This window comes from Chinchilla lanigera, unplaced genomic scaffold (genome assembly GCF_000276665.1).
Source record: "Chinchilla lanigera isolate Chin_1 unplaced genomic scaffold, ChiLan1.0 scaffold00117, whole genome shotgun sequence".
Classification (NCBI taxonomy): domain Eukaryota; kingdom Metazoa; phylum Chordata; class Mammalia; order Rodentia; family Chinchillidae; genus Chinchilla; species Chinchilla lanigera.
Window position 1 is genome coordinate 199,685 of NW_004955518.1, and position 15,078 is coordinate 214,762.

The 15,078-nt window shown below is 41.9% G+C and overlaps 1 protein-coding gene and 1 long non-coding RNA gene across 2 annotated transcripts in view; both read left to right on the top strand.

Moving 5' to 3' along the window:
* The first annotated feature begins 1,293 nt into the window (after positions 1–1,293).
* On the top strand, positions 1,294–2,103 carry LOC106147100 (tastin-like). Its single transcript, XM_013506968.1, has 3 exons — positions 1,294–1,460; positions 1,655–1,818; positions 1,908–2,103. Exons 2-3 carry the CDS (start codon positions 1,660–1,662, stop codon positions 2,013–2,015), a joined length of 267 nt encoding a protein of 88 aa, XP_013362422.1. The 5' UTR covers positions 1,294–1,460; positions 1,655–1,659; the 3' UTR covers positions 2,016–2,103.
* Positions 2,104–11,462: 9,359 nt separating this feature from the next.
* LOC102003369 overlaps positions 11,463–15,078 on the top strand; it is a 96,501-nt gene continuing 92,885 nt past the window's right edge. Inside the window, exon 1 of the long non-coding RNA XR_001231852.1 lies at positions 11,463–11,580. This is a non-coding gene — a long non-coding RNA (uncharacterized LOC102003369). The remainder of the gene's footprint in view (positions 11,581–15,078) is intronic.

The following is a 15,078-nucleotide window of genomic DNA, read 5'->3' on the forward strand; positions in this document are numbered from 1 at the left end:
TTTAACTCAAGACCTCAAAACATCTTCCAGTTTTACTTCCTACTGTTCCCTACATTCCATTTCACTCACTATTTTCTGAACACTCCATTCCAGGTTTACTTTCTGAACACTCTTTAGTCTTTCCTTGCCTTTGCGAGTATTCACTCTACTGCCTAGAACAGTGTGTGTGTGTGTGTGTGTGTGTGTGTGTGTGTGTGTGTGTTGCCAGGGACTGAACCCAAGGCATGCTAGGTAAGTCTCTGCATTGTTCATTCACGATCAGTTTTGCATTAGCTGCTGTAAATAGGATGGACTCCTACAGAGAGAGAGAATGGAGGATGGGAGACTCTCGCATCCCCTAGGTGAGATGAGGGGACGAAGGTGGTGGTGATGCAGTCATACACTACCTCTAAAGTTATTTAGAAGGTAAAATTAGTGAAAGTGAAGAGAGACGGGATATGGAAGAGGACGGGATGAAAGCAGAGGAACGGCTCCGAAGTTCCTGGCCTGTGAAACAGAAACTGCTGTGGTCAGCGGTCAAATATTAGCCTTGTACATATGAAACCACTGTCTATGCCTGTCTTCTCTTAGGGTTACCCCTCCCATCCCAAGGCTATGCTACGACTTGGCTGCCTAACGCCCCTGCCTGCCAGTAATCGGCAGGTGAGGCTCCCCGCCATTCTCCACGCCGGGAAAAGGCACCAGGGGACGGAAGGCCCCTTCCGGGGCCGAGAGGCGGCAAGTCCGCGGCGGAGCCGCACTTCCTGGCGTTAACAGTGCTCCGGCCGCCTCACCGGGTTGTGAGGCCCGGATGAACACATTACGTTTCTTCTCTTTTTGTTCTCAGTAGACTCAATTCTTTCAGCCCGCTCCGCCAGCTTGGAAGCGGCTGCTCCTCTCAGGAGCGCGTTTCTTCAAAGGTCCGGGGCAGTATCCCCGAGGCTCGGCCCGCGCCGCCCTCACAGCCGCGTTCTGCGGGAGCCACGGGGCGGCCCGGACCTCCGCAAAGGGCCGCGCGCCTGGCCGGGATGACCCCGCCCAGCCCTGCCGGCCGTGAGACCTCGCGAGAGCGCAGTAGCGTCTGGCGGGCCCAGACTCGGAGCGCAGCGCCCTGCACTGCCTCAGAACCGCCTCCTCCTACTCTTTGCTCCGCCTTCCACTCGCGCTCCGCTCTTGGATTGGCTGATCGAGCTGGGTCAGTTTTTTCTTTGTGGAAAAGTGGCTCCACATGGAGTCTTCTGGCCCCGCCTCCAAACCCCTCGGATTGGAGGACTGAGGCAGTCGTCATGCGCCTGCTCAGCCTTTTGCCGAACTAATCAGGAGTTTGGCGTATGTTACCAACTGGGAAGGTACCAGCTGCAGAAGCACCTAGAGACTTGGGGAGAAATCGAAAGTGGAGGCGACCGTGAAGGGTTCCCGGGACCGCGCTGCAAAGGGATCCTGCAGAAAGTGAGGGCTGCGGGAGCTCAGAGGGAGAACAGGTAGGGGTCCCGGGCGAAAGGACAGAATCAGGATGTCTGGAAGCGGCAGCCAGAAGGAGCGGCCTTGCAGGAGCTGGGTGCTTCTGGGAGCATGGACTGGGATGGAGGTGGATGTATCGGGGATGTTAGGACCCGTGCCCGGTGAACTGGTTGACTTTGATCCCCGATCCTGCCGTCTTTTCTTCTCATTGTAGCCACCATGACCACCATCCAAGCCACGAACGATCCCCTCCATTCGGGTGTGTCTCCTACGCCCTGTAAGATCCCAGTATGTTCTCAGAGTCGTCCGCCTTTCCTCACAGTCAGAACGAGCGCCCAGGACCAGGAGAACCAAGATCCACGTGGTAGGAGGGGCCTGGTGGGTAGAGAGTACTCACTAGGAGGCAACACACACCAGCAGTGCATCCCAGCGCTGTATCCCAGCTTTTTCTCCCCGTTCGCTTCTAGAGTCTGGTGCAGAAGCCGCAGCTCAGTATTCATCGTACCCTTGTTGACTCAGCAGGGCCCAGGTGGAAAGCTACGCACCAAACAGAGAAATCACAAGGCTTATGGTGATCACTCAGTTTTGGAACCTCCCAAGAGGAGCTCAGGCCTAGCCCTAGGGACAAAATGCGGGGCTTGGGCCCCTTCCACAGGCAGGTGCTTATTGGAGGGCTCCTTAGCTGAATGAGAGTGGGACTGGTCAGTGGGGCTTGGGGACACTTCCTTGATTTTCTGCTTACTGTAAGAGTCCTATTAGCTGGGTGTGATGTTGTGCACCTGTAATCTCAGTACTCTGGGAGGCTGGATTGCAGATTCAAGCCCAACCTACAGTTTATTGAGACCCTGTATCAAAATAAGAATGAAAAGAGGTGGGGATGTAGCTCCGTGTGAAGGGCCCTGAGTTCAATGCCTAGTCCCGAAAGTTTTTTAACAAGCCCTAGTTCTACTCCTGGAAAGCTCTTAGAAGCCAGCTTTCTCTCTTCAGCAAAGTGTCATCCTTTCTGAAGGGTTTTTGGCTCTATGTTCTCGTAATTCTTTGTAGAACTTCTTTGCAGAACCAAATTCTTTGCAGAATCTGCCAAGAGTTGCCATATGGCCCAAGAATTCCACGCCTAGGAACATACTCTTAAGAAATGAAAACATACATTTCCACCAAACACATAGATGAATGTTCATAGGATTGTTCATAATAGTCCCAAAATGTAAACAACCCAAATGTCAATCAGCTGATGAACCAATAAACAAATAAACAAAATGTGATTTGTTAATACAATGAAATACTCAGCTTTTAAAAGGAATAAATTAAGCCTTTAAAACACGTTAAATGTAAGAAGACAGACAAGAGATCAAATTGTGTATGATGAATTTATATGTCATGTTATTGAAATGGAAAAAAGGTTAGTGGGTGTTGGGGCCCGGGAAAGGGGAATGAGGAGTGACTGCTAATGGTACAGGATTTCCTTTGGGATAAGGAAAAGGTTCTACAGTTAGATTTGGTGTTGTTTACACATAGCTCTCTCAATATACTAAAAAGCACTGAATTGTTTATTTTAAAGACTGCAGTTTTGGTTTGTAAATTAAATAAAGAATGCTATAAAAATGAACAGAAAAAAACTTCTAAAAACAGAGTTTTTTAAAAAAATGAAAACTAAAAGAATTGAAGTGAAAAATTCCGCAGTTAGATTCAGCAGCAGATGAGATATAGCTGAGAGAGAATTAGTGAACTAGAAAAAAATTACCCAGGATGCAGAACGACAGCAATGCAGTATAGAAAAGAAAACTTAAGAGACATTAAGGGAAAGAGAATCTTAACACATATTTAGTAAAAGTAGGAGAAAGAGGAGAGAGAATTAGGCCTCACTGATATTTGAAGAAGTAATTGCTGGAATATTGCCAGAAATAAAAGATAACCATCCATAGACTCAAGAAACCTCACAATTCTTAAGCAAAAATTAAGTTAAATTTTCTAGGGTGAGCTCTATATGTATCTGCTTACTTTTCTGGACTATTCATTAAGTAAGCTAAAATTGCTAGGGTGCTCAGTAAAAGAATAGAAATTCAAACTTAGGAGGGGAAAATAAATGAGAAAAAAAAGAAAAAGAAACAAAAATAGGAAAAGGCCCAAGATAGGAAGCACCTAAAGAAGATGGCAGGGATAAACTGCTTCTTATGCAGTAGACTTCCCATACAGTAAAATGCATCTGTTTCCAGGGCAACCCAGTCTGAAAGGGTAGAAAGTAGGATAATTATTTTGGAAAATGAGTGGGCATTACTTAGTTACATGGACTTTGTGTGCCCTCTGACACAACAGTTTTTCTGTCAGATATAACTTCTAGAGAAATTCTTGTGTACCAAGAGGGATGTACAAACCTGTTTAGTGAAATTCTTTCAATGGGAACACATTAGAACCAGTGAAAACATTCATCGAGGATAAACTGGATAAACAAACTGTGTTATACAGTTGGTTCTCCATATCCATGGATTCTTCATCTGAGAATTCATCCAAACCTGAATCACAAATATTTTTAAAACTTGCATCTGTACTTAATATGTACAGAATTTTTCCTGTCATTATTTCCTAAGCAATACAATGTAACAATTATTTACATAGCATTTAGTATTAGGTATTATAAAAATATAGAAATGATTTGAAGTGTGTAGGAGGATATACAAATATTGCACCATCTTATGTAAAAAGGGCTTAGAGAGTCAGATTTTCGTGTCCATAGGAGGTACTGGAACTAATCTTTCCTGGATACCAAAGGACCTAATGGAATTTTGTGTAACAATGAAAAAGAACTATAGCTATGTACATCGACATGAATACTAGTCACTTTTCTGTCACTAGGGCAAAATACCTGATATCCACACATTAGAGGGGAGAGGTTTATTTAGCTGGCCATTTCAGATGGTTCAGTCTGTGATTGGCTGGTTCCAAGGCACAAATGGCAAGGTGGAATGTCCTGGGGGAGGAAAGCTGCTCATCCAAGCCCGAACCCCAAGAGGAGAGAGGAACAGGGACAAGAATATGCCTTTCCAGGTCAGGCTCCCAGTGACCCATATTTAGCACATTCATCTATGAATTCATCAGTGGATCAATCCATTAATGAGTACAGCAGCTCCATGATTCTGTTGCCTCAGAAAACCCCCACCTTTGAACCCATAAGAACTTAGGGCATTTTGGATGGAAACTGTAATAAATGCATTATAAAAAATAATAGCAAACACAAGTCACAAAAGGATACAAAAAAGTAGGTCCATTTATATAAGGTTCAAAAACTAGACATGTTCTGGAGATGTTCATACTTATGTTACAAGGTATGATAAAAATATGACTTTAAGAAATTGATTACAGGAAAAGACACATTGCTACCAGTTAACCCCCCCATACTTCCTTTACTTTGAACACAGTTATCCTGTTCTTGGTAGTTTCTGAAGCAGTTCTGGAATTCTTTTGTGAGTGTCTAGTTGCACTGCTGCGACTGCCTTGACATCCTGAATCAGTTCAAAATGTTTACCTTTCATGTTCATTTTGACATTGGGGAAGAGCCAGAAGTCGCATAGTGCTAGATCTAGTGAATAAGATGGATAGGGACACCCATAATGTTTTAATGAGCCTTTCTGCTTTTATGGCACTTGGTAACAGACTTCTTTGTATTTTTGATCACTCTTTGTAAAGATGTGATAAAGGGCTTCCAGAACTGTTTCAGAAAGTGGCGAGAACAATGGGTAAGTGTGCTTGAAGCAAAGAGGAGTACTTTGTGGGGGATTAATGGCAATGTGTGTTTTACCTAATGAAGTTTTTAAAAAAACCACCCTATATTTTGATTACACCTCATATGCACACCTTTTACTATCATATATGCATATGCATGCATGCATGCATATGTATAAATATGTTACTATAAAATGTAAAGAAACAACATACAAAATCCAGGCTAGTCATTACCTGTAGGTGTCGGGGAAGGAAGGAAGATTAACACAGGCTCCCAAAGTACCCGTAATATACTGTTTATGAGTTGTTCATCCTGGACATTTTTCTTCAAATTATGTACAACCTTTTATAAGATTTAAATGTAAGTTATAATCCGTAATAGAAAAGTTCCTTAAAAGGTTCAATAACAAGATTTGTTCAAAAGAGTAGGAGAAATTTTTGCAAAATTTTTGCAAAAATACCCCAAAACCTGAAGAGAAATGATGTTTAAATATACTGGTGGTCGTTTATTAAAAAGGAAAAGCCCTTAAAACAGAAAGCATTCGTACACTTCCTGGATTACCTCCTGGGATTTTTCATCATCTTGACATTATGGGGAGGGTGTGGTGAGGAGCGGCTGTCCTGGGTGCCAGTCCGAAGCGCTGCAGGAGGCCTTACCTGCGCTGCCCTCAGCCCCAGCCGCGCGCCTGTGTCCCTGCGGACCCGGACCTCAGCTCTGACCCCTGCTCCTGAGCGCGAGGCTCGCAAGAGCCGGGGTCTGGCAAATGGAGCTGGCTGCGGGGAGGGGGCAACCGGGCCGGGGAGGGAAGGGGCTGCAGGGGGAGGGAAGGGGTTGCAGGGGGATGGAAGGGGCTGCAGGGGAGACTTCCAGCCCGCGCGGGGGTAACACCTGGAGAGGGCAGGACGTCCGCCCTCTGGGAGAGGAGGGCGGAAATCGCACAGCGACAGCGCGGTGTGTGAGTGCGTGGTGCTAATGGCCCGAAGGTGGCCGACAGGACCGACAGGACCGACAGGACCGACAGGACCTGGAGCTGAGGTACTTGAGCCGGGAAGGGCCCAAGCGGGTCCTCTCGGCCGCTTGCTCGGACGGTGGCTGCCTTCCGCCCTCGGCCAGGCCTGACGGCTGCTGTGGATCGCGCTGTGCCCGCACCCCAGGTACCCTGCAGCCTGTCCCGCACGGTCACCGCAGGGCAGAGCTTGGGAGCGGCGGGGCACAAACCCGGGTCTTTGGCGTGGCCGGCTGCGCACTCGGTCTCAGAGCCTCCGCCTGGGCTCTGCCGCCCGGGCTCTGCCCCCCGAGCTGCAGTGTCCCTCTGCGCCTCCAGGTGGTACAGCCGCGCCGCTCGCCCTTCGGACAGGGGACAGCAGGCTCCGCTGCGGCCGGCCTGCCAGGCCTCTTCCTGCTAGCCCATCTGCTTCTGTCCAGAGCCAGGATCAGGGTGGTTTTCTCTGTTTTTTGGTCACGGAAAAAGGAAATTCCTCTTCCGCCTAGGTTGGGTGTGGAGCCTGTCCTGATGGGAACCACACCACTTAGGGGGCCCCGGGACAAAGGCATCGCTATTTGGGGATGCGCGGGGCTCGCACAGGAGTGCAGCTCTCTGTGAAAGCCTTGCTTTTGCTTCCTTCACCTTTCCCACCTCTGCCCACTCGCCGTCATCCACATCCTCAGCCGCACCTCACTAGCATGTTTGGAAATTTCCATGAACATTATGTGAACACGATTGCTAATGATCGTTTATTCTACGTGTATTTTGAATTTTACTTGAAGGTTCACTTTCTTGCTCAAGTGTCACTATATTCATGCAATGTTCTTTGAATGTCCCATGTATTGCAACAAATTTCCGTAACTGGTTTTTGCGGTGCTAGGAACAGAACCCAGGGTCTTTGCACTAAGGGAATTCCCAAACCACCTCTCACTGGCCTTTAAAATATACATATTTTTGAGACAGGATCTCACTAAGTCACTAAGTTCTCAGGCTGGGTTCAGGCTTGCAATCCTCCGGCCTCAGCCTACCGGAGTGCTGGGATTACAGGTGTGTGCCACTGTACCTGGCTTCTTCATCTCTTTGTGTTTTTCTCTTCTCCTTAGGCTGTCCAGAGCCTGACATAGGTATATATTTGTTGTCCCTTCACTCCTAGGAGCATAAGGTTCCTGACAAGTTTTGTGGGGTTTTTTGCCAGTTTTGTTCTCTGTTGAGGTCCCAGGCCTGCAACATTGTTTGGCAGGGAGTGGGCACTCAGCCAAAGTTTTTTCAGTGGGTAGAGCGATGCACAGATGAACAGATGAGTGGAGGACAGTTTTACTCTGCTAACTAGACGGTGAGAAAGTAATGTGTTGGGAGTGTGGAGTCCGGAGTCCACTCCAGCTGTGCCCCAGTAAGACTTTGAGCAAAGTCACTTCTCCTCCCTGTGTGGCCTACTGCCTAATATGTAGAATGAGCTGGACTTTATGGCCTGAAGTTCCTTCCTTCCCTGACAGTTCTTCATTTCATGATTAGCTTTGGAAAGGGAACCAAGCCAAAGCCAGGTGACAGACTGTTTGCGCTGTTGGCAGGAAACTGTTCCAAGTAGTAACCTACAGTCTAAAGAAGCACTTGTGTATGTGGACAGCACACGATTGTTTCATAATCATTGTCTTTAAAAATTATTCCCCCCTCCAAATTTTTCCTGACTGGGTACAGTGCACACACTTGTAATGTAGGCATTCTGAGAGGCTGAGGCAGAGGGACTGCAAGCTGGAGCCCAATCTGAGCTATTTAGTGACTTAGTGAAAACTCGCTTTAAATAGAAAATAGAAAAGAGATAGGATGTAGCTCAGTGTGATGGCCCGGGTTTAACTTCTACTGCCAAAAATTTTATTTTTCTTCAGAAACATATAATATACTGATCTTTGCATCTAGAACTCTGCCCCATAATTTTATTTTTTGGACAAAGAGGCTTTTTAAAAATTATATTTCATTTGAGCTCTTCCTAGGTTATTTCTTCTCACTAGAGACATTATTTGGGGAAAGCTGACATGTTTTTAGTGTGCTTCCAATATGATAAAGGATTTCAAAATAAAATGATAAAAAATGTCACTTTTGAATAGAAATTGTTGCTTTATGCCACAATTTCCTTCTTCACAATTTGGTTGTGATTATTTTATCAGATTGATACCTGTCTGGCATCCAGACAACATTAAAATATTTTTTGACTGATGGTCAGTAGCATGCAAGTGAAAAAAAATTCAGATCCTGGGACATAGGTAGAACTTCACAGAAGTGATTTTATTTTATTCATAGGAGAAAACCTTTGCTCCTTGAAATGAGCTTGATAGAAGAGGGTGATGTCTTTCTGGTGCAGCTTAATTGATTCTACAAGTCCTTGATTTCATGTTTTTCTTGTTTATAATGAAAACAAAATGAGATAAAACTTAAAACTACCTGTAGTACATGGGAAAACATAGGAGAATGTCCTCCCCCACTCTAGTATGTCCAGGTCCTTATTCTCAGATCTATAAATATGTTACTGCACATGACAAAAGGGGCTTTGCAGATGTGATAGTGTTAAGGACCTTGAGGTGGGAGATTAACATGGATTAGCTAGGTGAGCCCAATCTCCCTAAGCTGGGAGAAACCCTCCCAGCTGTGTCCAGAGGGTGCTGCGACCACAGAGAAGAGTCAGAGATGTGACATTGTTGGCTTGAAGATGGCAGAAGGGCCAACAGTCAGCAAGTGCAGCTGGACTCTAGCAGCTGGAAAAGCAAGAACACAGATTTCTTCCTTGGAGCATCTGGAAAGGAAGAGTCCTGAGGACACTTGGATGTAACCTCATGAAACCACTGACAGACTTCTGACCTCCAGAATAGCGAAATAGTAAAAATTGTGTGTGTTAAGGCACTAAGTTTGTAGCAATTTTAGCAGCAGGTTGTCAGGTAGGGTAGCCACTGGGCATGTGCTGCTGCTAAATGTGGGAAATATGGCTCATTTTCATTAAGCTAGATTTCAAAGATTTAATGTAACTCATATGACAACAATTTACTCATGTTGGTTATATGTTAAAATGGCAGTACTTTGAATTTATTGGTTTAAATAATTATATTATTAAAATTTAAAAATTTCTTACTAAATTTTTATTAGAACATTATGTATTATGTTTACATTCCTTGTGGGGAGCTGGTATATACACATAACACATTTTAACATAACATATCTTCATTCCTTTTTGTCCCCTCCCCTCTCTTCCCTTTTCCATCCACTGGTCTCCTGATGCCCTTCCTATTTGAAAAAGAGCTCTCTCCCTTGTTCCTATTATTTATCTTTTATTTTAATCTTTACTTATAATTTGGGTTTCTCATATAAGAGAGACCATTTGATATTTAAGTTTGTGTGTCTGGTTTATCTCACTTAACATTGTGGTATCAATTTGGTCTCATTTTCTTACAAATGACTTAAGTTTATCTTTCTTTATGGCAGAGGAGTACTCCATTGTGGGTAAATACTCCATTTTTTTTTATCCATTCATCTTTTGATGGACATATAGGCGGCTTCTAAGACTTAGCTATTAAGAATTGTGCTGCTATAAACATGGGAATGCATGGGTCACTGTATCATGTTTTTAACTTGGAAAAGTATGTAAAAGGGGAATAGCTGAGACAAGTGGAAGTTATAGTTTTAGTTATGTGAGGGATCTCCATACTGATTTCCATAGTGGTTTACTAGTTTACATTCCCACCAATGATATAGAGTACTTCTTTCCCCCGATAGCCTCACTAGCATTTACTATTACTTGATTTCTTGGTGATAGTTATTCTTTCAAGGATAAGATAGAATCACAGTGTTGCTCTAATTTGCATTTCTCCAGTGGCTAGTGATGCTGAACATTTCTTTCTTTTTTTTTTTGTCTTTTTTTTTTGAGACAGGGTGTCACTATGCAGTTCAGTCTGGCCTTGAACTCACTTTGTAGCCCAGCCTGGTCTTGAACTCACAACGATCCTCCTGCCTCAGCCTTCCGAGTGCTGGGATTACAGGCGTGCGCTATCACACTTGGCTTCTTCATGTATTTATTGGCCATTTGTACTTTTTTTCTGAGAAGTGTATTCATTTCACTTGCCCACTTTTGGATTGGTTCTTTTATGGGGGGTACTTTTTGAGTTCTTTATATATTTTAGTCCTCTGCCTGAGATATAGCTGGCAAATTGTGTTCCCCATTCTATAGGTTGTCTTTTCACTTCATTGGTTGTTTATTCTACCATGCAGAAGCTTTTTAATTTTATATGATCCCATTTGTTGATTGTTGGTATTATTTTCTCTGTGACCACAGTTATGTTCAAAAAGTCCTTTCCTGCACCTATGAGTTCAAAAGTTGTATCATTTTATCTTCTAGCGTGTTAAGTGTTTCTGTTTTAGTGTTTAGTTCTTTGATCCATTTTGATTTTAGTTTAGTACATGGTGAGAAATATGGGCCTAGATTCAGTCTTTTGCATGTGGACAGCCAGTTTTCTCAGTACCATTTATTAAAGAAGCTATCTTTCTCCCACTGTATGTTTTTGGCCCCTTTGTCAAAGTTCAAACAGTTGAATGTACTTGGAGTTGTTTAAATTTTAAACTTTATAAAACTTTAAAAAATTATTTTTTCATTACTAGGGATTGAATCCAGGGAGTACTGAGCCAAGTGACATCCTCAGCATTTTGGTTTTTTTGAGATAAAGTATTGCTAAGTTGCCAAGGCTGGCCTTGAACTTGTGATTCTCCTGCCTCATCCTCTCAAGTAGCTGAGATAATAGGTATGTGCCACCAAGCTTGGCTTAAAACTTTAAAAAGAATGTGACTTCTTGTGTGTCACATCTTGTGTCACATTAGATACTTATATCACACACAGCTTGCATTCAAGCCTATGTGATCCCTCTATTCAATGGTGTGCACTAGCACATCCCTGAAGAATAGGAGCTGTCATTTCAACAGCAGCAGTTCTGCCAGGTGGTAATTGATGACATTGTCCAGGTAACATGTTTTTAAGTGAAAAGTTTAAACTTTCTTGTCTGTTCCTATTCTGGACAGTAGGAAAAGATGTTATATTGGTCTTTATAGTGTTAACATCTAATAGACTTTCTGGCACACAGCAAGTACTTGCAGAGCATGCATTTGATGTTGCTGACCCTAGAAAGTGCTTTGACAAGATATGACAAATGGTAAATTCGTTCTGAGCGTAAATGCCCTGAAGGACCTAGAAACTGTATTCTAACAAAAGATAGGATGCAACAGCTGGATCTTCTTCCATTTGATTAGAATTTGTTGTTCTGCCTTGCCCCTCCTGAATAGGTCGTTTACCACTTCCAGGAAAGAAAAAATGTCAAAAAGAGTCAAAAAGACAGCCTCAGAAGCCTGAAAAAATGTCAAGAAGACAGCCTCAAGAGTCTGAGCCTTAGTACTAAGAAGCATCCAGGTAGTGATTTTTGTTTGGCCTTTTCTTATGTCTGTGACAACGTCTCAGCAATACACAGAAAAATGTCTTGAACTCAGAATTAGGCCAACTTTGAAATGTTGGTTCTCCTCTGATTTGCTTTGCAACCAATTTAGATTGCCTGTAATTCCTTTTATCACACCTACTAAAAGAGGCAAATGTTTATATTTATCAGGACTGAAAACTATGAGGATTAATTAGTGACTCTACTTAGTAGTATTTTTTTCACTATCAGGAATAATTTGCCTCAGTAACAAATTATCCTGACAAAGAATTTAGGAGTCTTATTGGTTGCTTCATTATAGCTCTGACACTGGCATTTGTGGAATCTATTGTAATTTGACAGATCCGGATATTATAGATCTGAACTACCATATTCAAAAGTGTCCACTATGATAATATAAAATTAAAAGCTAAATGTCACTGCCTTCCCACCACGTGCTGATATGAGGTCATTGCTTAACTCAAATGAACTCTACCATTAAAAACGGGGAGGTACAATTTCTTTCAATGCCATTTGAGTCTGTTTTGAGGTATTGTGGATGGAAATATCCTGGTTACTTGGTTGAGATGATTCATGTAGTAAAGCAGTCTGGGGAATGAATTTTATCTTGTCCTCATCTTTATTTTTGTTTTCTATATAGAAACTAATCATTTGAGGTTGGCAAGATGGATTTGGGCTAAATTTCTTCAATAAGTTTTTTCTACATTTCTTCACCTCAGACCAGAAATCTCCAAGTTTAGGCTGTTTTCCAAAAGCAAACCTGCTCACGAGCCCTCTAAAAGAATGGTAGCTTGTTAGAAATTGCAGTAAGTCCTCTCTGAAGTTGGTTAGACTAAAAATTCATTGTATTTTGGTTAAAAAAGAAAGTGTTACAATTTAATCCCAGAAACAAAAATGAGAATTAGGAATGAAAATATTGTAAGTGTATTGATACATGAGCTGATCTCATTAGATTTGCTGGAACTTGGTCTGGGTGACCAAGGAGAAAATACTGATAGCCTGGTTTCTGAAGACAGCATGTGTTTGTATTTGTAGCTCCTGCTTCAAGGGCTGCCTTCAGCAGACAATATGGCTGGTTTGACACATGTGCCTGAACCCCTGTCCCCACTCATTACTTTGTTCTGATACCTTTAGAAAGTCTACATTCAGACAAATGATATGGCTGACCATCCCTTCACTGTGAAAATATCATATCTGTGGGAAATGAGTATCATGCCTGCCAAAAAAACAGGCTGTAAATGAAGGGATCAAGGCATTAAATACCTAAGTAGAAAATAATAAAGCCACAATCCAGCTGCTCCGTAATAGCCTATAGCAACCTTGTAATAGCTGCAAGATTTATAATAGCTATACATGTATTTTCTCTTCAACTATACTATTTTAATAGTTCCTACAAGGCTCTTTTTTAATATTGAAAACTATTTTATTAGCTAAAATTATATTTTAGTCATCAAATACAAAATTAGTTTCTTAAGATTTTGGAGAATCTCAGACCACACTCACTCGACTAAACACAGTTGGCCAAACTTGAAGATGTGCATGTTTCTCCCTCTTCTGCTTCCTTTCTGATGGATGAATAGCTTTGGCCTATGTAACGTAATGTTCCATTTAAGGACTGCTGGAAGTAATGTCTTTTATTCTCCTTTTATCTTTATGAATTATGGAGCTGGAGGCCACAGACAGTCTGTGACCATCATCACTATTGAGAGCTTATCTTTCTACTTCGGGATGGCCAAAATATGATGAGAGGTAGCCCTTTGTGAATGCCCATCTAGTAAAAGTACAACATGTTCAGAGTGGTCCATATTAGGATGGTATTCATGGGCCAGGAAGTAAGAGGCCGTCATTTGTCTTTGTTGCTACTGGCACTTGAGTGTAGAGAAAGACACATAGACATTTCACTGGCCAGTTGTTTTGTAGTCACATACATAAATCTTAGGTTGTATTCTTTCAAAAGACTGTGCATGCAATCTGGAATGAAATAATCTGGTTTATATACTCTACCTGCAGGACTGATGAACTTCGTATTAGACTTACTAAGTTGCATGCAGTCTCTGGGAATGGGGCAACCACACATTTCCTGAAATCTTTAATTTTAGAATAGTTTAATGTTTAAATGAAAGTTACAAAGATCATCAAGGGAGTGTCCATATACCTCACACCCAGTTTTCCTTATTAATATTATACATTAATATACTATATTTGTCACAATTAGTAAATCAATATTGATAGAACATCATTATCAACTAAAATCCATTCTTTATTCACTTCATATCCTTTTTCTATGACAAGATCCTATCCAGAATATAACATTACATTTAATAGTCATGTAGCCACACACTGCTCTTGGCTTTCTCAGACTCTCCTTGTTTTTAATGATCTTTGACTCTTTTGAGGATATTGGAGAGTGTTTTGCAGAATGTTCTTCAGTTGGAGTTTATTTTATGCTTTTTTCATGGTTGGACTGGGGTGTTTGGAAGAAAGACATGGAAGCAAAATGTCAAGTCCCATTAGGGGCACATACTATTAATATGACTCAGTCCTGGTGTTAGTTAACCTTGATTGCTTAACTGAGATGTTTGCCTTGTGAAGTGATCCCTCCTGATTTTTCTTTACTCTTTGGAAAGTTTTCTTTACCCTTCTTTACTCTTTGGGTAGTCCACATTTAAGAAGAGGGAAGTTACATATTTTTAAAATGGCACCTTGCCACATTGCCCAGTAGCCTTGCTACACTTCTAGCAATCTTATTGCTTCAGCCTCCCATGTAGCTGGGAATATAGGAATGTACCACCATGTTTTGCTCTTAAATTTGTTTTTTAAAGTGATACCTAAAAACAAATACTGTACATATTAATGAGATATCATATGATGTTTATGTAATACTTAAATCAAGTTAAACATATGTATCTCCTCAAACATCTAGAATTTCTTCTTAGTGAAACATTCAAAATCTTTTCTTCCAGCTTTTTGAGATACACAGTACATAATTTTTATTTATGGCTACTCTATTGTAAAATAGCACATAGAATTTCTTGCTCCTAAGTAACTGTAAATTACCCATTGATCAACTTCTCTGCATCTCCCCTTCCCCTTTCTCTCCCTAGCCTCCTGTAACCAAATTCCACTCTCAACCTCTAAGAAATCAATTATTTAGATTCTACATATGAGTGAGATCATGTGATATGTCAGATGCATGGCTTGCAAATATTTTCTCGCATTCTGTAGATTGTCTTTTCACTCTAATAATTGTTTCTTTTATTGTGCTAAACAAGATTTAGCTTGAGGTAATCCCATATTTCTATTTTTGCTTTTGGTGTCTTTGCCTCTTCCTATATATTGAAGAGCAATTTTTTCTGTGTTTTCTTCTAAGTAGTTTCATAGCTTTAGGCTTTACATTTATGTCTTTCATTCATTTTGAGTTGATTTTTATAACTGGTGAGATGGGGGTCTAATTTCACTATTCTGCATGTGGATAC

Bases quoted from the DNA above. Each gene is read 5' to 3' on its own strand.
- LOC106147100 (XM_013506968.1), top strand. From the start codon at position 1,660: ATGACCACCATCCAAGCCACGAACGATCCCCTCCATTCGGGTGTGTCT. The intron at 1,819-1,907 runs GTGGGTAGAGAG...GTTCGCTTCTAG, and splicing joins CACGTGGTAGGAGGGGCCTG to AGTCTGGTGCAGAAGCCGCA.